At 53.1% G+C, this 23,774-nt stretch overlaps 6 protein-coding genes across 6 annotated transcripts; 2 read left to right on the top strand and 4 right to left on the bottom strand.

The window, feature by feature from the left end:
• Positions 1–3,055: 3,055 nt before the first annotated feature.
• B0H65DRAFT_467915 (nucleoside phosphorylase domain-containing protein) lies at positions 3,056–4,498 on the top strand. The gene has a single exon (XM_062826930.1). It carries the CDS (start codon positions 3,107–3,109, stop codon positions 4,205–4,207), a length of 1,101 nt encoding a protein of 366 aa, XP_062680120.1. The 5' UTR covers positions 3,056–3,106; the 3' UTR covers positions 4,208–4,498.
• A 283-nt stretch (positions 4,499–4,781) lies between these two features.
• Positions 4,782–5,588, bottom strand: B0H65DRAFT_509471 (S-adenosyl-L-methionine-dependent methyltransferase; the record flags this gene model as incomplete). Its single annotated transcript, XM_062828318.1, has 1 exon — positions 4,782–5,588. The coding sequence occupies one exon, from the start codon at positions 5,586–5,588 to the stop codon at positions 4,782–4,784; it is 807 nt and encodes a 268-aa protein (XP_062680119.1).
• Positions 5,589–6,641: 1,053 nt separating this feature from the next.
• On the bottom strand, positions 6,642–8,945 carry B0H65DRAFT_509470 (heterokaryon incompatibility protein-domain-containing protein; the record flags this gene model as incomplete). Its single annotated transcript, XM_062828317.1, is given in 2 exon segments — positions 6,642–8,515; positions 8,525–8,945. Coding segments are annotated over 2 exon segments (2,295 nt in total).
• Positions 8,946–9,874: 929 nt separating this feature from the next.
• Positions 9,875–11,321, top strand: B0H65DRAFT_589412 (uncharacterized protein; the record flags this gene model as incomplete). The annotated part of the gene is made up of 2 exons (XM_062831031.1): positions 9,875–10,828; positions 10,995–11,321. Exons 1-2 carry the CDS (start codon positions 10,199–10,201, stop codon positions 11,319–11,321), a joined length of 957 nt encoding a protein of 318 aa, XP_062680117.1. The 5' UTR covers positions 9,875–10,198.
• A 781-nt stretch (positions 11,322–12,102) lies between these two features.
• On the bottom strand, positions 12,103–13,174 carry B0H65DRAFT_575363 (uncharacterized protein; the record flags this gene model as incomplete). The annotated part of the gene is made up of 2 exons (XM_062830617.1): positions 12,103–12,753; positions 12,796–13,174. 2 exons carry the CDS (start codon positions 13,172–13,174, stop codon positions 12,332–12,334), a joined length of 801 nt encoding a protein of 266 aa, XP_062680116.1. The 3' UTR covers positions 12,103–12,331.
• Positions 13,175–15,384: 2,210 nt separating this feature from the next.
• Positions 15,385–22,247, bottom strand: B0H65DRAFT_216769 (uncharacterized protein). The gene is made up of 3 exons (XM_062822000.1): positions 21,952–22,247; positions 21,252–21,892; positions 15,385–21,202 (listed from the first exon to the last, which is right to left on the bottom strand). Exons 1-3 carry the CDS (start codon positions 21,996–21,998, stop codon positions 15,483–15,485), a joined length of 6,408 nt encoding a protein of 2,135 aa, XP_062680115.1. The 5' UTR covers positions 21,999–22,247; the 3' UTR covers positions 15,385–15,482.
• Positions 22,248–23,774: the final 1,527 nt, after the last annotated feature.

Raw genomic sequence — 23,774 nt, 5'->3', positions numbered from 1 at the left:
AAAATTTTGTTTTACCAAACTGCCAGTTGGTGCAAACACAAGGGCTGACGTGTACGCTTGAAGAGGGGCTTGCTCTATTATCGAACTGTAGGACAGAGCAAACCGGTAGGCATCTTGTACAAAGGCTGGTAACTGCTTTGGATCGCTGTGGCCCTATTGTCTCTGTTAGTCCGACTTTCCTGTATTTTCTGCTTTTGTACTTACCAGCAGACCCTCGAGCTTTCTAATAGCAACAACGCCCGCAGGCATAGCTTGGAGTAGACTTAGAGCTTCCAGCCAGTAAAGGTACTTCGTCTTGAGGAATGTATAGACAACTCCGTTATCCTGTAAACAATCATGCCGTTTTGTGTTCGTGCCAGAAACCGAGTCACACAAGTGATCAACCCAGTAGACGCACGAGTACCGCACCGTCGCTAGCGGGTCCGGATTCGGTACTTGGACCTTGTCACTTGGAAATCCCGGTGCCCTTAAGCCGTATATGTCGCGTCGCAGTATTGTAGACATGGCATCAAGTGACCTCGAGAAGATGGTATAGTTCACATCTTCTTTCCCAGAAGGAAAAATCCACTTGAACGTCTCCTGAGAAGCTTGGTTACCAGCTTTATCAGAAGCATTGCCAAGTAGAAAGTCCTTGGCTGATTGATGGACAAAATAAATAGTTCGTTCTCGTAGCGTTAGAAATGAACCGCAACGCCCTATGATCGCTTCCAGGGATTTAGGATTGTTGCGAATAATATTGGGTAGCTTGACGAGAGTGGCTAATTCATGAAGACTGATTGGTCGGTGAACAATTGCGGTAATGGCAAGAATGTCTTTGCAAAGATTGGAATCCCGGGATAGGCTTATATCCTGTTTCATCCGCGCGTATAGAGCATCCAGCCCGGGTGGAAACGTGTGTAGGATCTCTTCGATATGCCATTCCTCGACCTCTAGGTCTGCAAGCGCTTGGCAGACCAACGCCACCCAGAGGAACGTATCTTGCGCGTTGGAGTGCAAATAGTCATGAACGACCTTTTTCGTAGCAAGATTGTACTCCTTCAGCTCTTCTAGTTGGTCCACCTTGTACCGGATGAATGCATCGACAGCTGTCGCGACGGATTTTGCATTTAGCTCCAGGGATACGTTTAATTTGGTTGTAGCTCTCTTCAATCCTTTCTCGATTTGCGGCCAGTTACGACTCGAGACGATCCACTTGACTTGAGAATATTTAGATGATTCTCGGGCGATTAAGCCAAGAAGCTGTGACGGATCTTCAACACACTCATCAAGTGCGTCGATGATTAGGTAGGTCATTCGGAGGCTTGGGTCTTGTAGGATGTTGGTGAAGATTCTCGACAGGGCGTCCCACGTATTTGCATCTTTGAAGAGGCCTTCGCCTGCACGGTCGTACTCACTCCGCACGTGTGAGAGGATAGATGGCTGCTGGTCACTAAGTAGGTAGATTAGGCCGCGCAGTACAGCGGTTGCATTGTTGATGTGAGAGTCGGTAGCTTGGCAGAAGAAGTAGGCCACATTGCAGTGGCGCGCGTTGGCAGTATCGCCTTGATCCAGCTCATTGATGATGCCGCACAGCTCATCGATAATACCGCCCAGCAACATAGTCTTCCCTTTGCCGGGGTCGCCCTTGATCCAGAGCAGTCGGTGCTGTGGGTCGTCACGCCATTGTTGATAGTCAGCGTTATTGAGGACCCAACGATACAAGTTCCGCAAGAGGCCGCCTTTGGTCCGTTCGATGCGGGCTTTATCATCGCGAGGATTGGTAAGGCGCAAGTGCTTCAGGCATTGCTGGTCCTTCTCTGACATTTCATAGCTAACGAGCTGCTCGAGATGAGACGTCACTTGCTGAGTGGTGTATGTAAATTCTGTCCCGGTCAGTCTTGATGAAGACGTGGTGAGGAATCAGTGTACTGACCTTGCTTCTCACGTTTGAGACGCTCACGTTCTTGATCAGTCCCAGAGCAAGGAGCTGTTGGATGTTAGCACAAGCCCATACCGTCACCACCCGTAATGGAAACCTACGTCCATAGTAGTAGTTATTGTATTGCGGCCCGGCGGCGTTGTTGTTATACTGAGTCCCCGGGCCGGTATTGGCGTTGAAGAAACCCGAACCAGAATTGGAGAAAGACCAGGACCTTTTCATGTTGCAAGGATTGAGCTTCGGGATGTGTATAATGCTTGCTTACAAGATCAAACGTGTGGAATTAAAGGAGTTGATCGACTTGCAATGTTCAGGGAGAAAGCGAGGGGTTGACAGAACGGAACGAAGAGATGAATATTGTCCAACTGGTTGGCCAACCAAAATTTCAAAGGTGTAGCGTCCCCAAACTTTGGTTTGCAGCTCAGAAGACTCATCCCCAACCAAAGGTGGTCTCAAAGCTGTGGGAAGGCGGATGTGCTAGCGAAATGTGCACATTTGCGGCATCAGCTGTTGACGCCTGGCCTTCCAGATCAGCCTAGGTGTCAAGATGCCCAATGGACACTACCTGTTAATCCCCAAATTCCCAGTCTGGCGTGGGTCGGCCACCAACCGCATGTGCCATTGGTAGTGTGAAGATATCCTTTCCGGGAAAGCTGAATGCGACGCCTGCCCCCACAGCTGCAAGTAAGACGCCACTCTCCTAGACTAGGATCACCGTCACTTCGAGAGAGGTCCTAAGCAAATTCGGCCAATCAGAAGCTTCAAAAGAACAACTCCGCACCGAAGATAAAACACTTAGGCTTGAAGGGTCACCTGGCCAAGAGGGGATTGTCTGGTCTGGATGCCCTCCATATCTCCCATCATGGTGGGTGGAGGTATGTGAGGCCACCAACCCGACAATCGCCGAGCCACAATGCTCACTCTTGGAGAAAAGGGTGCCAGAGCTGGGCCTTAGCCTACCTCTGTCCACCTTGGATCTTGCCTCTACCACCCCGAGTAGACGTTAAAACCAAAAGCACCTTCTCTGGTCCTTGCTGTATCTTTGCAAGCTGAGACAGCGTTGTTCTTCGTTTTGGATAATCATGTTCGATGTCAACAATTGCCCACATGGATCCCTCACACGACACTTCTCGGCACACAGTCGGCTGGATCGCCCCCTTTCCCTTGGAACTCACCGCTGCGGTGGGAATGCTAGAGGACCCCACAACAATGGAAGTTCCCGACGACGACGTTCTCTATCACGTAGGACGTATAGGCTCGCACTTCGTCGTGATGGTTGTGTGCCCGCGCATGGGTATCGAACCAGCCGCCACGGCCCTTGCCAACATGCGCCGCTCGTTTCCCAACATCAAACATGTTCTGGTGGTCGGCATCGCAGGCGGGATGCCCTGCTACGGTCCAGATCTGCAGGAGCAGATTGTCTTGGGTGACGTCGTCGTCGGCGTTCCCCAGCAAGGAAGAGGAGGTGTGACGCATTATGAGTTCGGTGCGTGGGAGGGCCAGAAAGAATTGACTGTCAAAGAGCACACGCTTCACCCGTCTGCTGCTCTGCTCACTGCGGTGAATAATCTGCGAAGCGTGCATATGCAGGTGGCGGGAAGTAAGATCCCGAAGTACCTGGAGGAGTTGCGCAGAGGCTTGAATGAGCGATCGAGGCAGGCTTATGAGGATCCTGGGGCCGAATACGATCATCTCTTTGAGGACAGCTATCTTCATACGGACAGGGGAAGATTCTGTCAAGGCCTTTGTGACGCGATGCGAGCAAAGCTGCGCAAGAGTCGGGGCAAAAGAGCCGAGCGGAAGAGTGACCAACCCCATATCCACTATGGCAACATTGGCTCGGCAAATGCAGTTGTCAGGTCGAGCGCTAAGAGAAATGAACTCCACGCGAAGCACAACATCATCTGTCTTGAAATGGAAGCTGCGGGCGTGATGAGCGACTACCAGGGTCTGGTGATCCGGGGAGTCAGCGACTATGCGGACTCGCACAAGAATAAGAAGTGGCAGGGCTATGCGGCAGCAACGGCGGCGGCATACGCAAAGGAGCTTCTGTTGCTGCTACCGGCAGGTGGAGGGTCGTCGACAGGGTCATCTCTTCCCGATGAGAGGAATGGGACTCGGGGAGATGGGTGGTATGTGGGACGGGATCAGTTTCACAACTCGGGAGGCGGGTTTATGAACTTCAATATGGGCGCAGGGTATCAAACGAATAACAACACCGCTGGCAACCAATATAATGCGCCGTTTTATGGGCATCCGTCTGCCATACCGCAGTGGCCCAAGTACTAGCAGGCGGTGTTCAAGTAGACAATGTCGTTCTCTCTCCTCCGTCGACTGGGACAACTTCTCCACCGCCGACGAGCTCCCTTGCTTTGGCGTCGCAGGCTTCGAGGCTGGCAGAAGTCTTGGTGAAGAAATCCCAGATTTCGGAGTCGACGGAATAGTTCCTTGCCGCGTCAGGACTCGGGCCAGTGATGGTGATCTCGGACGATTCCTCCATGGCGTGTTGGCTGGGTGAAATGACGAGGAAGAAGATGACGAGGAAGAAGATGACGAGGAAGAAGATGACGAGGAAGAAGAAGAGAGGAAGAAGAAGGGGAGATGGAAGTTGGATAATGCTAGACGCGGGGTTGTATAGTGCGCTGCACAAGGCAGGTTTCCATGTTGCCGCTAGCCGCAGGTGTTTGTTCTCATCGAATGCCGTTGGTAGTTCCTTCCACGAATTGGTAGTTCCTTCTACGAACTGTTTCAGGGGCACGCATCGGAATTGACCGCTTCCAACGCACTTTCCATTGTTCCTGACAACCTCCGCACATCCTTTGTTCCAGTTGTTATCCCGTAGCATGATGTGTCGCTCTTTCTCCTAGGTAGCTTTCGGCAAAGAGGCCACCTTCCTCACAATAACCTCCCCATTAACAATCCCCAAAGTCGCATCCCCCCTCTCAATCCACTCCTCCCACCCCTTAACCATCTCCTCCACCCCCTCCTCCGTCGTCAACCCCAACTCAATTCCCCGTTGCCTCATCTGCCCCGTCCTCAACCTCTCAATCATCGCCTCCCCCCACGCCTTTCTATCCCCCGGCTCACTGTAACACCAAGTCCCAAACCCAGCTTCAATATCCTTCCTCTCCACTCCAGCATCCATGATCCATGACACCAGCTTTCTGCCTCCTTTATCCTGCCCGCCGTTGGCTAGCATGACATCAACCATCAGGCCGTGGAATTTGAGGAGGGAGGGAAGTTCAGGCCAGAAACACCACATCCTCATGTCCGACTCGCGCAGCGAGATCAGTCCGCTGGGTTTGCAAACCCTGAGCATCTCCGCGACAGCAGCGACGGGGTCGTCGAGGTGGCAGAGGACCTGGTGGGCATGCACGATGTCGAACTCGTTGTCGGAGAAGGATAATTCGTAAACAGATTCCTTTTGGAAGGAGATGTTTTCCGGTACCGCTAGCCCCTGAGAGATGGCGTGCTCCTTGGCCCGCGAGAGGACGTCATCAGCGATGTCGGTCGCGAGGACATGACCGGAGGGTAGGAGGTGTTGGGCGAGAGAGGCGGAGATGGTGCCTGGACCGCAGCCGATGTCGAGGAGTTTGAGGTTGGGGTTGCAGGTGAGGGCCTTTTGGAGATGCGGGAGGAGGTGGGCGGCGCTGTTGGAGGCGGTCGCCATTCGTGGTGCTTGGTTTGGGAAGGCGCGTGCCCGATGGTGTAGGGGGTGTGTTGGGTGGTCATTTTGGGGGTTGATTTTGCGTATGTTGTTGTCGATGTCGCTGTGCAATGCAGTGGTGGTTCTTCTTGTGTGTCTGGCATCTGGTGTTGTTGATATTTAAGTTCGGAAGATCGGATGGGTGATGTCACAAGTTGCTTCTAAAAATAGGAAAGATGGAATCCACCGGCTGCAACACCCCCTCATATGTTCGTTCTCCTCTTCATCGCCATGTCCTTTTATATCCGTAACATAACCGCTCAGCATCGTCACCGCCTCCTTCAACCCCTTCAAGATCCCATGACTGGCACCCGAATCCCTCAACAAGCAAAGACCTTCAAATCATTGTCCCTCGTTTTACGCGTACGGATCACGGATGACCTTTTTACGCCATCGCCTACAATAAGCACTGCACGTTTCGAACTTCAAACATGGCTTGACTGTAATGATGAAATCAGGTCGCGCACCCATTTCATCAACCTTGCACCTCCATGGAACCGTGACTTTCTTCGACCGATCGTTAACCTATGTATCCTGTCAAATTTTAGATGATGATCTCCCGGAAACTGCGTCGGTTTGAGTCGCTTCGGGTAGATAAGAATGGAGAGGGTATGAGGTGAGGTGATGGGAAAGCTAGTGGTGTCGTGATTGTTGATCTGCCGAAAAAGCTAGCGACCTAAAGACGGTTCAGAAAATTGCAAGGTCGACGATATGGGCTTTGGTATCTTTAGTAGAGAAAGAATAGAGATATCTGACGTAAAGAGATGGATGCCACCCCCGCAAAGAAAATGAGAGAATCCACCTCGCTCCCGATCTAGACCCAATCTTGCCAACACCAAACTTGATCAAGATGGAGGACGGAAAGAAACCGAAGAAGACCGGGAGGATGCTGCCAGTCATTTCTTATAATTGTCGGTGGATGCAGGTGTTCGTCTTCGGTTCGTTGGCGAAGCAGGGCAAGAGTGTTCAAGATCGTTGAGTGGGCAGTGAGAAAATGAGCCCGAAAATCGCAACACCTCAACACAAATACACCGCCGTCTCTTCATCCTTATTCCTATTGATAACAAGCGGGCCCCAATAATTTTCCCACTTTCCTACCCGGCGACAGTAGAACCGCATTCCCGTCATCGCTCCGGTGTCGTCGGTGACTTCACACGATGGAGAATTCTCGGCCATTTGGACTTGGACAACCATCAACCCCAACTGAAGAGCTCGTCGCCCACCCCTCGCGAGATGATCGAGTACCAACAAGCAGCATACCTCATCTTTTGAATAGAAATTTTCGCCGTCGTCCCACGTCAAGATCAAGTCGATGGACGGCACGTCATATAACTGCTTTTTGTACGTTTTCAGAGCCAGGATCCCACTTTCTTGCATACCGGTGGTCGTCCTGCCGAAAACATCGACCTGGCATTTCCATGTAAGTGAACCAGAAGATCCAAACCAGAAGGATTTGGGTGCTTCGGTAGCTGCCCATGACCATGAAGGGAGGCCCAGGGTCGTACTGGCATGCGACTCGGGGTAGGATTGACGTTTTAACAGTTTCTGGGCCATCTCATCGCGATCTTGGCGTCGTTTCTCGCTATCATCGGGATACCAGCCCGGGTTAAACATCTCGACATTGAGGACAGTAGAGAAGCCCCAGAGGAGGTCAAAAGGCCAAAGCTCCTGCCAGCTCCCGAGGGTATAGGTCCAGCCTTTGCTCTCTTCTATTGCTGTTACCATTCCGGCAAGTGCGATGAGTCTGTCGGACGGGTAGGTGAGTCCGGTGGCGGTGTAATAGGTGAGTAAGGTCGTCCAACAGGCAGCGAGTTCATGCAAATGTTGTGCGTATTTTGCGTCTTCGTTGTCATTACCCATATCCATGCCCGTCTTCAAGCTCGCAGGGAAAGGATCCTGTAAGTCTTGGTATACGGACTTTGCGTTAGCGGTCCAGATAGATTGAGAAGCCTCAGCATCCTTCTTCAAGCCAGTTCCAAAAGGGCAACTTTCTGAGACCGCATGGAGACGACACTCCCAGTAGAGCTCATCTGCCCCGTAGTAGATGATCCGAGGCGACAGCAAACGCTCCTGGACGATCCAGCCTCGTGATAGGAGCGGGTTTTTCTGAGTAGCGCCCCATAACATCTCGTCCACGTTGGTTTTGTGCTTCTCACGAATGGCGTAAAAAGATGTTCTCCCAGCGGTGTTGACATTTTCCTCGCTTTGGGCCCCGCCCCCCATTGCGCCATCCGACAAAGGAGACGTGATGATGGGGGAATACACTTTCAGGGGGTTTCGCCCTGAGAAGCAAGTGTCGGCATTGGCGCCTTGACCTCCTGCCATGCCCATTCCCGAAGCAAAGATGGTCAACAAAGAGTTACCGTAGACGGCTGCCATCGTCTGGGCCTCCCGCTTCCAGTCCTCTGATGAGTCCTGGATAATGCAGAGAGAGTCGATCCAGATATATCGGTAACCTAGTTGCTGCGTGATTCGCATTGCATCGAGGAATGTCTGGGCTAGACCGTCGATTGGTATTCCTCCATGTTCGGCTGCTTCAGGTTTCTGCCAGTCCTCGATATTCTTGGTTGTTAGCCTTAGAGATGATCCGGTCAAGGCCCATGAGTGACTGAGAGTGAGATATGGGATCGTTGCCGGTGTTTGGGAAGTCGCGTTTGGGACGAAGATGCGCGGTCGTGTAAGCTTCTTCTGTCCATTGTTGTCCGCAACACCTACATCGACGAGCCTTGTCGGGAGTCTCTCAAAGTTGGACCCCTTGCATTCTGGATGGTTATTGAGGCAGTCATCTAGCCAGTGTCGCACAAGGCCAAACGCTTCAGGTGAATCAGTCGAGGAAGGCAACGCGAACATTGAACCATCTGATAGTCTTTGGGGTAGAAGAGATTTCGCTCCTACGCTACCATCGGTCCGTTCGAGCTTGAATGTCGCCAATGGGGTCGTAGCCGAATCACCTTGAGGCTCTTCATCTTTGGAAGGGTCCGGCAATGAAGCCCATTTGTCGTCCCACTTGGCGCGGGAAGTAGCGGAAAATGAAACAATCGGAATGTCCCTTCCATCACCCTCGAAAGCCCTCGATCGGCGACATTCGACCATGACTCTCTGGTCATCCCCGGCGCGCGAAAAGTTGTGCTCTTGACTGACTTGTGTGCACAGATGGCAACCGGCGGCAATTACCGAGTCAATCAACATCTGTTTTGCATTCTTGCCGTGGAAGAATCTCTCGCCTGCCCAGTCAGGGTCGCCCACCGGTCTCGGTTGCCAGAGTGTCTTGGATGCTGTGAGGGCGCGGGAACAGCGTTTGCATAAACGGTTGGGTTCCATGTCACTGCTCTCGAGAATATGTTTAGACTGTCGAGGCGAACCATCGTCTTCGCATGATGACTCTTCAAGAGGTTTGCCGTCCATTGTGGTCAGTCGCTGCCGTTACTGTGGAAAGCGTCGAAGTAGAAAGACGCTGGTTGTTTCTCTTCAGAACGGGAATCGGACGTAGTAGTTCAGTGGTAAAAAGGAGTGAGAAATTAGGCAGCAATGAAGGATTAGTCGCACATCTCCGGAAACCTCTTCGCGAAATGGCCAATGGATAGCAAGCACACGCGACCTGTCGCAAGACCCATCACCGTATCACCTCATCGAGGATGGTAGGCAATTGCGGACAGCATCATGGCGTGGTAGTGGCATCGTATGGATTTCCCTCGAGGAAAACATTTGGCAGAGAGGGACACGGGCTATTTATCGACGAGCGAGAAGAAAAGAGTTGAAACAATGGGAGAGCAATGTGTGGGAAAATGCTTCATTGGCGGCCTGAAGGAAAAAAGAGGAATGGCGGGCCAGGCCAGGTTTAAATACTACCACCATGGAAAATCTGGGTGGGGTGCTCTTTCCCAACGTCACAGAGTTGAAGGAGGAGAAGTGGAAGGTGGTAACGGGACTGTGAAATTGGAGGAACCTGGAAGACATTCCCGCCTGTACAGATAAGCGCGATAAGGCCGATAAGATAAGCAAGCACCAAAACACCAAAAAAAGATCACCAAAAAACATACAGCACCTGGGATTCGCTGGTCGTCACCGACCCAACTACTAGTCAGGCGATTAGTGGCTTATCTATGGGAGAGCGGACGGGATCCCGAGTTTTCCACTATCTATGGCCGTATGTGCTCTGTTGAGACAAAAACAGGACTTATGAAGCAAGGAACAACAAGTACCGTAAAAGCTCGGGAGATCCGGATTTCGGGTGTGCAGAAAATTCCCTTTGCACACGAAATGTCTTTCTTGCTGTCGGCCTATTCCCTGTTTCTTTGCAGAATCGCCGTACCAACCCAACATTTTACATCCATGCAGAGGTGTATAAATCCCAGGCCCCAGGCCTGGTGGACGGGATTCCTGCGTCTTTCCCCATTCATCACTTTAATACAATCCATATCAGAGGTATCAGCCAAGCCATTGCCTTGTCCTGACATCACCCATCGGTGATCCTTTGTCCCCTACCGTCTTATACAAACAGCAGTGAGGAATAACAGCAGGCAGTCAGAGCCTAGAGGAGGACTGTTTTCGGGAAGACAAACTCATCACCAACCATGACGCCTCCGAAGCCCGCCAACCCCACCACGTTCACCGAGCCCTTCCTCCAGACGGCCGAAGACTGGCCCAACTGGGAAAATGCACTCCTGCATAAAGCCGGTAAACTCCATCGCTACGTTCTGGCAAAGGAGCAGGGCGTCAAGGAAGTCGTCGCCCCAGAACCAGCCCACTACAACCTCACAGCCGAAGCGAGGGGACGGGTCTTAAAGGCTGGCCGAGAGCTTCACGCCTTTGATGACGGGGACGAGTTCTTCATGGACATCGTCATTGCCGAAGTCGGATCCCGTAAGACGGTCGAAAAACCCCATCACCCTCGCAACGAGATCCTCGACGACCTGTTTGTGTCGCTCGATGATCTCACTCCTAGGGGAAGGGCTGCATATGAGACCGATATGGCTACCTTTGAGGCCAGGTATACGATTTGGAAAGATTTCGAGAAAGCCGATACCGCCCTGAGAGCTTGGATGCTCGATTCAGTTTGTCCAAACTATTCCAGGGTTGCCTTCAGGCATGGGTGGCCTACGCCTGCTTGGTATGCCAAGCTCGAGGAGATGGTGGACTACCGGGGCCCTAGTCAGAAAGAATTGAGACGGCAGGCTCTTAAGGAGTTGAGTATACACCCTTCCGTTGGTTGATTTGCATGCTCTGCGGTGCTGTGTTGCTGATTCGTGTGCATACGAAACTCAGGTTGAGAAATAAACGGGAATCCTCACCTTAATGAAGCTCTCTGGGGAGACATGAATTTTGCAACGTGAGCAGGAGACCGCGAACAGATATCTCGACGTTGTCCAGTTCACCGTTACTATGAACCGGCTTCTGAAGCTGTTCGCAGCCGAGCTTGGTTCCAAGGAGGAGGAGTCCGCGATCACCCATGTGAAGTCAGTGGACCCTGAGAAGGATGGACAGGAGAAGCTGGCTAAAGGAGATTATATGGGAGGGATCAACATCTTAATGGCTTGGAGCTTTGGGGAAGGGGAGTATGATGCGGCGGTGAAGGAGGAAGATGTTGCGAATGAGTTGTTGGGGACGGTTGCTAAGGGGAGCGGAGAAGGGGGTGGAGGAGTGGGCGAGGGAACATGTGAAGTCTCGCGGTATTTGATGTTTTTTGAGGGAGGGTAAACGGGGCCCAGAGGCAACAAAGAAAAGATGTTGGAAGATAGGAAACGAATGGATTGAAGTTCATTGCTTGCACGGGGCAGTGAACACGGCTCATGCAGATGGCGACGCGGACGTGCAGCGATTGGAGATTGCCGGCCTGCAGCCGTGATCATGATGCAGGCAGGTGAAATGATACTTGCACCTGCCCTTTGGAACCAGCTCTGGGCCGAATTCAATGGAAGTCACTTGCCCTGAAGTCAGGTCGCACTTCCCTCTCTCGCGATTATTCCATCAACAACGCGGACATGGAACGCACATCAGCTGGAATGGGCAAGAGCGTTTCAGGATGATGCTTCCAAGACTCCTGGACGGAACACATCCCCCAGAAAATTGTCCGCTTCCTCGTTCCCCCTCCCTCGTTCACAACCCACAATTCTTTGCCTCTTTCTTATCTCTCTGCTCAGTGTCAAGTGCACGGCCACCCCGAATAATCCAGCTCTTCTTTTTGACTAGAACATCATTATTCGTATCTTTCTCTGCCATGACATATTCTTTCTTCCACTATGGACAACGAATCTCATGTCTCGTTGGCTCGACCGAGAGGCGTATGGTTGTCGGTGAAATGACCACTGACATGCAGGTGAGTCTCGACTGCAACTTCACCTGTCACCAGAATACTCCATCCACCTTGCTAAACCTGTCCGCTCAGACATATCCAGTTTCGAGATCCTGGTTGATGCCACCGGCCCGCCATCGCTCAAGACTCGAACGAGTGGTTTTGGTAGCACTTGACCTGGAAACCTTCCAATCAAAGTAACCCGCCTTCGAGTTGCTGTCGTGTATTACGGGGTCAGTCACTGAGACGGCGATTGCTGTCCAGACCACCATCGCTTTCATGTAGGAGTACCACCATTCCAGCATCCCCCAACCGCGCAAGCATATAGGCGGCCAACGATTCCTCCTCCGTGTTCTCCCTCCAGACTGATTTGTCAGTCAAAGGAACCCGGTGGCGGTGGTAGTCCATCCACACCTTACTCTTCCTCTCCATCTTCCTCTCCATCTTCCTCGCCATCCTCGTCATCTTCACCTTCCTCCTCATAGTCACCCTCCAACATCTCCACCACCTCGTTCAGCCTCTCATACATGGAATACCCATCCGCCTCCTCCATCAACTCCCTGACCTTATCGGTCCAGCCCTCCTCGTCCAACTGCGCCAGCTCATCCTCATCAAAGTAAGTCATCATCTCAAGCAACTTCTCCTCCATCTCCGTCGCTTCATCATCGTCGTTCCTCGCCTGATGCCCAATTTCGTCGTTTGGCGCTGTAACCACACACATCATGATCTCGGTCATGGTTTCGACTGCGCTCTTCCGGGTTCCGTACGAACAATCGTATCCTCCGGCCTTCTTGACAGTCTTCAGAATAGTATCGAACATTTTGCCGATGTCGGAAACTACATCGAAAGCCTTCTCGTACGCCTTTGAGCTGGAAAGACGGGCGTACTTGGTGTTGAGCATGTCCCAAGCGCTTTGGGAGTAATGGGTGAAATTGATGACGCGGGCGCGCTCGCGGGCCCTTTGAAGGTCATGTTGATGAGCAAGGATTGAGTTGATGTAGGGGTCCCGGGCGGCGGCATAGGCGAGCAACGAGTTGGTGAAGGTGGCAGGAAGGCGGGCGATTTGGGAGGAGGGAAGCTCCTGGGCGTTGAGGTTAAAGTCGGGAAGCGTGTTGAGATCGCCGTTGAAGTTGGCGGGGAGGGTTTGAGTCTTTCCGGGTCGCGACGCGGCCACAGGCTTCTCGTTGTCGGAGGTGAGATCAACGGTTTCGCTGCGCTGGCGCTTGGCAGGGCGCGAGGAAGTGGCGCGACCCGTCATATTTTCTTCGGACTGCGATTTTATCCCTTTATGCTGGACGCTCGTTGCAATTGTTGAGGTCAGGTAAGGACTGCGGGAAGATCAAAAAGAGGAAGAAGCTGTCAAGGACTGAAGATTTCAACCGCGCTTTATCTGTCGGCGGGGTGTTGTGCCCCGTGCTTTACCCGACTGACCGCTTTCAGGTTCTGGTACCGGTATTTGTTTTGGACTTCGCGCACTCCCCTTTTTGGTTGTGGTGAAATGGTGATTTTGGTGTTTTGCACCACAACGCTTTGCGCTCTTTCCCATATCAACGGTCAGTAAACGCGTCCCGTTCTATGCATATCTGCCACATTAGCAATTGTCATGATTCCATCACGCTCACAACGCGCTCGCACCTGCATCTTCGGGACTTGCGGGGGCATCGATGGTCTTCGTGACGCAACACAGCTCCCCACTCGCACCACTCAACTCACACTGTTGGACATCCGTGCCCTGGAGCGCATTCACTTGACTTTGCATTCACTGGCACTCGGTCCCATCATCCCCTTTCCCATCTTCGGGTACTCAGTAGGTCACGCTAGTAACTGGGCAGGAACACCAGTACCAAACCACTTACTTTTTTTTTTGTCGTCGCCGTTTCACATCCATCACTCACGTATGCTTCTTTACATAACAACCGCAGCGCAAAAGAACTCGTCAGATAACGGCACAATCTCTCCGAGTACCACAAAATAGTACCCATGGACGTACTGTTGGAGCACTTTTGTAGCCGATATGCAAAGCTGTCATCGATCGTTCACCAGCGGCCACTTTATCGTGAAGCAAGTTACCTCAGGTGCACCACATTTGCAAAGGAAGGGGTTCGGAGTGAAATAGATGCAAACCCAGCTTCGAAAGAAGGATTTTCCATACATGTAAAATACAATGATCAAGCTGGCAGTTGCGGCAGTAGTGAAACGCAATCAAAAGGTGCAAGAATCGTCGAGTGTCTACACCCCCTTTTTTCCTGAATTTGTGATGTACAACTTCCAAACCAACCATCCAATGAATATCCCCGGCTTTATAAGATGAGGACACGGAAAAGACAAGTACATACGACCATACCCACCGGAAAACTCGGGATCCCGTCCGCTCTCCCATAGATAAGCCGGTGAGGGCCAGACTAGTAGTTGGGTCGGTGACGACCAGCGAATCCCTGGTGTTGTATGTTTCTTTTTTGGTATTTTTCTTTTTTGGTGTTTTTCTCTTTTTGTGTTCGGGCCCGCCTGCCTATCTCCACAGCTCATGTTCTCCTCCACTATTCCTATGTTTTTTTTGTTTTTTTTAGTGTTCGCTTCGTTCCCCTGGTGGCGACCTCTGATGTATTTACACATTCACGGATGAGAACTTGAAGCTTTGCCGGATGGAAAACGTATCGTAGTTGTCGTTGTCGTTGTTGTTGTCGTTGTCGTTGTCGTCGTCGTGATTGTTGTTGTTTTTGTTTTCTCGTGCAAGCGCACGAATCCAGATTTTCGACATCGCGAATACATTAATTTAGGCTAAATTCTCTCTGTGGAGCCTCAGCAGCTTCGAAGGTGGGTTCAGCATCACCGTAATGGCATCAGCGGCTGAATGGGAATATCAAATGATCACCGCCAGACCGGAGGACTTATAAGGGTGGCCGGTCGTCCTGACTTCAGCGTCTTTCTGGACTTTCGCTCCCACGACAGTATTGTCTGCTGTCTGTTGTCTCTTGCCTGTTGGCTTCTGTCTGTTCTTTTCTTGATCAAGCAGATGACAGAACATGCCACGGAGTCGGGAACACTCAGAACATGTCACGAACTCGGAAACAGTCAAAGCTGAACTATCATCATCTCTTTCTCTACGCTTCTCGATGCTAATGAAGCTTGTACGGTAAGTCGGGTAGGTAGGTTAACCTGGGTATCGTACATCAACTGCTCAACTGCAACTGCAACTGCAACTGAAACCCATTCAAGTATATTTCCCTCCTCCTCTCCATTCCTTCTTTCCTTTCTTCATTTCCTCATCAACTTGGTTCCGTTCATGAAGTCTGAACGAACCATAAAAGAAAAGAAACAGCCAATGCCAAATGATCCCTTCCCTTCCTGACACCCATCCTGTTGTTACCATATCCCTTCCGTTATCTGCTTTTCATTTCCCTTTCCCTTTCCCTTTCCCTTTGCTTTCCCTTTGCTTTTCTCATTAAATCCCACCCACCGAACCACCAAGGCCCGGTGCCGTTTCCGCAACAACAATAACACCAAATCAACAAGCCAAGCCAGCCATTTCATTCCATCATCACACAGCCATCACAGCCATCACAGCACTAAGGTGACAGCTCACCACTCAACTGCGTGGCCATCCAATCCCTCTCAACCTTGACCACCTCAGTCTTAGTCCAAAGACCCTTCACAGCAGTAACATCCCCGTTCTCCAACGCCTGAATCTGCTCCAGAATCTCCGCCTTCCTCTGCATAGTCAACAGACCCTTACGTCCCATCGCCCTGCGCTCATGCGCCTCGCGATCCTCATCGGTCTTAGCGATGATTTCGGGTTTGCCGGCCTTGGGTTGCCAAAGGAGCTTTGGCGAGGGGAGAGAGTCTTCGTACGACTCAAAAGGAGAAGCGGGGGAGGGGGGAGAAGTCCAGAGGGTGGGGATTGGCGAGGGGGTGGGTTGGGGGAGGGGGGAGGGGGCTGTCCAGAGGCCGTTGTCGGCTTGGCTGGGGGTGCTGGGGGAGGGGGAGGAGATGGTGAGTTCGGGGACGTCGATGGACTTCTCCTCCTGATCATGCTCCAAGTCAACGCTAGTGGCCGTGGAGGGACGCTGGCTCAGGGGAAAGGAGTCCATGGAAGCGGGGCCGTCGTTTTCCGAGTTGGTGGTGCCGCTGGCGGTGGTGGCATGAGACACGCTGGAGCTACCGCGACGCCTAGCCACGGAGCTTTCGCGGGCGACCTGCTGAGCGAACAACTTCTCTTGCTCCAGAGCTTCGATCTGGGCTTGGATCTTGGCCTTGCGAGAGGCTTCGATCTCATCAAGTGACGGGACCTCCGGGACGTCAGGCACGACGGCAGATTCCTCGGGGATGAGACCCATCTCCGCCTCGATGGCATGGATCTGAGCGATGATGGACTCCCTCCGCTTCTTGCCGCTGCTGCTGGAGTGGCTGCGGCTGTTCTTGCGGGAGGTGGTGGAGGAAGTGCTGGCAGAGCGGGAGTGAGATCTGGAAGCGGACGAGCCCGAGCGCTGATGACGACGAAGCTTCTTGTGAGCGTAGGCGGACATGGCCGGGTGGACGGACTCCTCGGGGCAGGTGATGGCGAGAGAGCCGAAGAAGACGGGGTGGACACAGGCGGCGTCGTAGGTGTAGCCTGTGGCGGCGGGGTGGAACCACTCGGAGGTGGTGGTGAGGGATGAGCCGGCGAAGACGGGGTGACGGATGGCCGAGTTGAAGACCGGGCCGGCAGACTTGATGATGGAAGCCTGGATGGCCTCCTCAAGGGCAGCAGCCCAGTCGGCAGGGGTGGCGGTGATGCGGCCGCTGACGGTCTTGTTGATATTGAGGGGATAACCGCTGGCGATGAGAGCCTCCTTCAGATCCGCGGGGGTAGCCTGAGGACGAGGCAGACGTGCAGCCTCAGCCTTGTCGACCTGGGCATTGGCCGCTAGGCTCAGAGTGATCCAGTGCTGGAACACCTGTCTGCTAACGCCCTTAGCGGCAGCGGCTTCGGGCGTCCAGAGGCTGTCGGACATGAGCCGATCCAACGGCCTCCATGAGTCGGCAGCCTTACCCTGGGGTGTGCGGTGCATGTTGACGGCGGCCGGCTCCTGCTCGGTGGTGCGGTTGTCGGACGTCGACTCACGGCCCAGGACAAAGAGACCTTTTGTTTCTGCCGAGCGAGGTGAAGACAAAGTCTTATTTTCGGGTGATTCACCGGGGCTCCATAGGCCGGTCGAGATTTGCAGGCGCGTCTCCACGGCTTGGTTTTCGCTGGTCTCCACTCGGGGCGGAGCTGGTGCGGGCGCCGAGTCATCGGCCAATGCGGCACGGGTGGCGACGACGGCCTGGGCTCCCTGGTCCAGGGTTGAAGGAGTGGAGTCGGCAGTGTCCTGCATTTGTAAAAATCCTTGGTGATCATATTGTTCAGCAACATGTTCTTGGTCATCATGGGGATGATCCTCGGCAAGGCCGATCAGGATTGAATGCTCACTGGAAGCATCATCATCTTCGTCAATGTCGGTGGCGGACGCAGAGGCGGATTGCTCCTGGTGGCTGCTGCCGCTGCCGCCGTCGTAGTACTCATCGACGCTGTAGGCAGGAGTGGCGGAAAGGAAGAGGCTGTTCCTCGAGGGGACAGCAGTCGAGTTCAGGAGGCTGGCAATTTCCCAGAGAGTCGTCTCGTCGAAGTCGTCTTCATCATCGCTTTCCTCGCGCTCATAGTCGGACTCGGGATCTTCATCGTCGTAATCGTCGAAGAAGGAGGTTCCGGAGTAGTCGGGAGTGGACGACGCCCTAAGAGAAGGGACTCCGGAGCTCATGGTGCCGGGCATGGAGCGACCGAATGGACGCGGTTGAGGCATGGTAGCGGTGTCGGACTTCTCGCCCCAGGGGAATTGGAAGAGACCAAGGGTGCCGCGCTTGTCGGGAAGAGGCTCGGGGTTTTCGAGGATGTCGGGAAGAGCGCTGACACGCTTGTTGCGACGAGGAGGGCGTTGGGTTACGGGTCGCGGAGCCTTTTGAGGTTGCGGTTGGGGAGTTTCTTGCAAAGAGAGACGCTTGAAGTCAGCGGGAGGGGCGACAGAAGCCCAGGAAGGTCGCCAAAGTCCGGTGGTCTCCTTGGTGCTGGTGTATGGTTTACGCCAGAGATATTTGGAGGAGATTTGGAGGTGAGCAAGATCTTTTCTAGCCGCAGGACGGGTAAAAATATCAGGGAGATCAAGTACCAGTGAAGGGGCCTCGAGAACCTTGGGAGGAGGCGACCACAAACGGTTTGTCGTGACGGCAGAAACCTTGGGTGGCGGGGTCCAGAGTGAAGGCTTCTTTTCATGTTCAGCCTTCTTCCACAGGCGAGTGCTCGTGATCTCAAGAGGGGCCAGAACCTTCCGCGTCGCAGGACGGACAAATGCATCGGCCTCCGGGAGAGGCGTCGGGCATTCACTTGCAACCTTGGGAATATGCGCCCACAGTGCATTTGTCTCCAAAATCTGCACCGGGACAGGAGGCGTCCAGAGTGAAGGGGCCTTCTTCACATTCACTGTAGGCTTGGACCACAACTGCATGCTGGTGATTCTAAGGGGAGACAGGTCCTTGCGAGCCGCAGGCCGGACAAAGGTTTGAACCTCCGATGTCGCGATCGTGGAAGTAGGTGAAGCCTTAGGCACGGGCGTCCACAAAAGGTTTGCCGCGACAGTAGTCTCCTGCGGCGCCGGAGCCCACAGGGACACGGTCTTGACTGCCTTCTTGGACAGCCAATTCGACACAGCATCCAGCTGAGCGGATAGAACCGAATCATCATCACCAGAGACATCAGAGTCAGGAGGAGTAGGGCTACCAAGCTGGACATTAGGCAGCGGAATAGGCAAGAAGTTGCCGCTGGGTTGACGGAGTCTCTCAGCTGCTGTCTCCATATAGTCGATATGCGCCTCCGTCAGACGCTTCTGCCAGATGCTCATGTGTGACTTGACAGCATCTCTCGAGAGTCTGTTGGGATTGTAGCTGCCACTATTGCGCAACATCGTCTGGCGAGAAGCCCTGCGTTCAGCGGCCATGGCTCCAACAGCCGGACCGTGTCCAATGACAATGCTGCCAACAGTAGAATCGTATCGTGAGTTTCTGTTAGCCGGAGAGTTGGTCTGCATGCTGCACAACGAATCACGGCCCATATCATGCTTCATTTCCTGCCAGTGATTCTCGTGAATACCCATCTCCTTCTCCAAATCCTCAAGTAGCGCGAGGCGTTCAGTGTGGTCCTTCGAGTAAGCCCCGGTCACGGGCTCTTCAAACTTCTTAAGCTGTTCCTGAATCTGGCGGAGTGCATGTTCTGGAGACTCAAGGGGTGAAGGCTCGGCCTGAACCATGACCGTGTTCTTGCGAGGCCCGTTCAACGGCAGAGGGGAAGGAGGTGGCATCCTGATTCTTGACTTCCTATCAGAGAAAACGGGGCACTTGTCACCGACCCGGCGAGCTTGCACTGGAGAGGTTTGCTTGGGTGCTGGCTTGTTTACGACCGCAGTGTTGACTTCTGGGCGCTTCACTTCCTTTGCAGGTTCTTGACTGGCTGGAGGAACCTCAGGTTGAAGCTTGGTTTCGCTCTCCTGACGAACAGTCTTTACCACTGGCCGAGGCATAGGTTGGGCCACAGCAAGGCCAACAGTGACTTGTGTATAGCGGACGGAGCTCCAGGTTGTATCGGCCTCATCAGGCGATTGCGAACCCTCACTATACATCGACTCTCGTGGTGGATTGACAGGAATAACTGGGGATGATGCCCGCTTTGCCGCCATATCTGTCTCGTACTTGCTTTCGGTACCGTTTCTCGACTCCTCAACGATGGTAGAAATGTTCTCGGTCTTGGCTGTGGTTTTTGTTGGTTGGCTCGGCTGGCGCACCTCCTCGGAGTCCACTGAAGAGGGAGATTGAAGGTAGGAACTGGCAACAGCAGGAACCTCGGGAACTGGTGGCATTTTATTTGGCATCTCACCAGGGTACATGCGTGCGATTTTCTCGGTGACCGTCATGCTCCTGGTCCGGTTCGGTTGCGGGCGAGTTCCTGCACCTGCACTCTTCGGAGGAGCGGGGGGCGGCGGCATGTCTTCGGACATATACACGGACTTCTTCACTAACGAGCCGCTAGATTTACTCCTCCTATGCCCGGCAAAAGGATTAGGATCGGCCACCTTTCTCGGAATGGGCCGAGGTCGGTGTACAACCGATTCAGGGGTCCCAGGAGATTGAGGCTTGTTGATGGTCCTGTCATCGGAACCCTGCAGAATGTCATGTACAAGGGCGGGGTCGTCATAGATGACATTATTAAGGAAAAGAACAGTCTGCTGACGTTCTGCGCCGGGTGCATCCTGTTCTAGGTTCAATGCTCTGGATTTGGGGTTTGATGGCAAGCCAGTAGTGGGTCGCCTTTGAAGTACAGTCAAGGGCCTCTCCTGTGGTGGCGCGGGAGGGGAGGGAGGTAACTGTCTCGAAGGACGGATATCGAGATTCGGCAGCGGTTGTTCGAAGTCCTCGGGAGGGGACACGGATCGAGACGGGAAAGTGGACTGTCTCGAGGCCTCTGATGGTTTTGGCGACTGGCGCGGTGATCTTTGCCTGATTCCACTCGTTCCTGGCGACAGTTGTGTTGAAGAACTCATCCCCATGTTTTCCGGACGAAGAGAAGAGCCGGACGAAACTGGTGATCCAACCTCCTTTCTCTTCAAGCTCACAGCTCTGTTCACGCCCTCTCTGGGATCCATTGCTGACGGCTGCATATTCATCTCCCTCTTGGCCTGGCTCGTTTGCCTGAGCAACTTCTCCCTTCGCTCCCTCTCTGCCCTCATGGCATCCTGCAGGTCCACAGTAGGAATCTTATCGAGCGGACTTTTGCCGGTGTCCTGGAGAATGGGATTGCTGATCTGCAACCTTGCACCGGCCGAAGCCCCCTTCTTATGGAGGCTGCCCTTATGGAGACCAACAGCAGCCTTAACGGACCTGTTCCTTCGAACCGTAGGGGCGGTATTTGCTCGGATAGGCGGAAACAGCTGTCCTTCAATAGGAACTCCGCCCATGCCAGCCACTCCAGTGATGGGCAGCGAGATCGTCGGGAGTCCATAAGTAGGTTGGTTGTTTGTCGCTGGTGCCTCTCTAGGGTTGATGAATGCTGTCTCGGACCTGATGGCTGCGTCCTTGACATCTTGGTAATTACCGCCGGGAAAGTAGGGATCGGATGAGGAGATATCGCGACTGATTTCGACACGACGAGGAGAGAGCGCTTCGGGAGATTTGGATCGCAACATGCTGGCGGAGCCGAGGGTGCCAGAGCAGACAGTAAGGATGACTGTACACAGTTAGCCAGTGGGATCAATATCCAGAATAATGGCACTTACTGATTAGGATGGTCAGGCCGATGGCAGGCAGAGCGGTTCTGACCACAAGGGCAACATAACGGAAACCAAGGTGTAAGGTTACGCTGGTCGCGATCCAAACAGCCAGACCAAACATAACCCAAAACAGCGCCTTCCGCCTAGCGTCCTGAGATTCGGTGTTGAGCTGAGTGTTCTGGGCCAAGGCGCGTGAGATGAGACAAAAGAAAATGGCGGCGTCCATGGAAATGACGGCAATCGAAATGGGAAGTTCGGAAGAGGCAGCGACGCAGAAAGAATCGGTTTGGGGTCGAGTGAATCCAACAAACACGCCTCCAGCAACGAGTCGACCGAGTATTAGGAGTTGGGCGATGATCTGCACGGCGGATACCTTCTCCCCTGTGTTCTGCGCCCAGTGAAGGTATTGTTCGATGGAAAATCGGGCAAGTTGGTCGAAGATGGTAGCGAATATTATGCCGATCTGGCAATGTGTCGACGAGTTGTCGACTTTGAGTAGAATAGAAATAAAATCGCTAAGTGCCCACAGGGCAGCGGTCGACAGAAAACCGACGAGGACCAGCCTCTGGCCGTCCCGAAGTATCGCAGTGCCATGACCTTTTGCGTAGAGAGCGAGAGCCGCCGTCGCGGCGTATAATACAAGACCACTGTTGACATGTTAGCTTGTGTGAGTGATATGTTGTCTACTGACCATGCATGAACTGACAAAGTGAAAGCCGCAACGAGGGCCTCGGTGGCGCCTTTGACGGCCATGGTGAACAAGAGTGGATATGGTCAGTTGGCAGAATCGAATATCAACGGGCGGAAAGAAGGGAACCCCAGTCAATGGGGGTATCACAACAAAAAAGAAGAACACGCTTGATAGAAAAGAATTAGTCAAAAAGAATGTATCATATCGACGGGCCTTGCGTTACTGTGAAGATGAAGTTGTGAATAGCGGCAATGACATGCTTTGGGGGGTTCAAGCGATGTACAGAGTTGCCAAACGCCAGTTCAAGATGGAGAGAGGAGAAGGAGAGAGAAAGGAGAGTAGAACAGTTTCTTTGAACAGTGGCCAACCGGCCGGGTGTGTGTATCAGACTGACTACCAACGAACCGGTGTTGGGGCGGCTGCCAAGGAAACAAGCCCCCAACTTGGACTCGGATGTAGTATGTCTAGTATCGTGACCCAAGAAAATCTGGTGTTGCCGTGGACCCGGGGATCCCAGCATCACGAGTCCGTCGGCCGGGGAAAGCTCACGGGAGCACAAGCTCAAACAGGAGCGGTGCAGGGGAGTGCACCAGGAGTGGCGTAATTGTTCTTTATGCTGGAACAAGGCCTGGAGGGTGATTGGCTGAGGAGGCGAGGCTGACAATAATAGAGTTGTGTTAATGGTGGTGATGCCTCCTTTATGCCCCTTGGAGGTGTTTCAGCCGAAACCCAAGACGTTCCATTACGCTCTGGCACTTGCAAGGGGTCTGGATCTGGGCCACCTGGACTGGATCTTGATAAATCTCCGTGCGGCTGCTGCATTCTTTCATCTGGAAAGAAAGATTCGTGCGCATGGATCTTGGAAATATTGGATCGAGTGTTTGTGGCCGTCCTTGATGGTCGTATGTGGTGGCAGTGGCGGTAATGTTGACGCAATCGCGGGGTGGTCCAAGAGCACGGTGAACTCCCAACAGTTCGTATTCCGCCCATGGTCAGTCCTTAAGTTGTCCGAGTATAGCATTGTCGCCATCTCGGCAGCATTTCCGGGACATTGTTTGTATCCATCTGAGATGTGACTGTCGGAAGATTCTGATGACGCGAAGAACAAGATCGCGATCCGAGGCCGTGACATGGTTTGGATCAATTGAACTCGGCAAGGCCCGAGGAAAGCACAAGAATAAACAAAGCGATCGGGGTGCCGTGGTCATCCCTTCTCGTATTTCAAGTGTGGTGACGATCGGACGACGTTGAACTTCAGTCGCGACGACGTTGAACTTCAGTCGCGACGACGTTGAACTTCAGTCGCGACGACGTTGAATGAAGGCGGACACGAGATGACAAAGTGAAGAAGAGACGAAGTGACTTTGCGAAAGGGAACAATTCAAGGGGTCCGTGCACTGACCAATGAGAGCAAGGAGTTCCTGGGGGTGGAGCCGTATGGTGGGGTCGACCTCCGTGTGGGGGAGCCCCTCTTTTCGTTTTGTCATTGTCAATTCGTCCTCATCTCGTTCTTCATTCTTTCCTCTCCGTTCCACCACCATGTATAAATGAGTCTGATATAGCTCGCCTCAACGAAAGAAACGACTCATCCTGGAGCATCACCAAACACGCTAGTCCTTTCATTTTGGAAGTTTGTTGTTTCCGTCATCCGTTTCCTCGGGTGTGGTCACTGGACATCACCTCGTTGACTCGATCTTAAGCACCACGGAAGTCCGTGATGAGGCCCATATCAATAAGAACGGTATCTCCCAGTTTGGCAACACATGAATAGATGGGGTATGCTGAAATGGCATCACAACTACCAATGGATGAAAACGCCCTCGTTTAATCGTCACAGT

Source organism: Neurospora tetraspora (genome assembly GCF_033439725.1).
Source record: "Neurospora tetraspora strain CBS 560.94 chromosome Unknown B0H65scaffold_5, whole genome shotgun sequence".
In the NCBI taxonomy this organism is placed as follows: Eukaryota; Fungi; Ascomycota; class Sordariomycetes; order Sordariales; family Sordariaceae; genus Neurospora; species Neurospora tetraspora.
The sequence above is the reverse complement of the archived record's forward strand: the minus strand, read 5'-3'. Positions and strand labels throughout refer to the sequence as shown.

Coding starts and splice junctions, on each gene's coding strand:
- B0H65DRAFT_216769 (XM_062822000.1), bottom strand. CDS start 21,998: ATGGCCGTCAAAGGCGCCACCGAGGCCCTCGTTGCGGCTTTCACTTT. Junction 21,893..21,951: donor CTCGTTGCGGCTTTCACTTT/GTCAGTTCATGC, acceptor ACATGTCAACAG/TGGTCTTGTATTATACGCCG. Junction 21,203..21,251: donor CGGCCTGACCATCCTAATCA/GTAAGTGCCATT, acceptor AACTGTGTACAG/TCATCCTTACTGTCTGCTCT.
- B0H65DRAFT_467915 (XM_062826930.1), top strand. CDS start 3,107: ATGCTAGAGGACCCCACAACAATGGAAGTTCCCGACGACGACGTTCTC.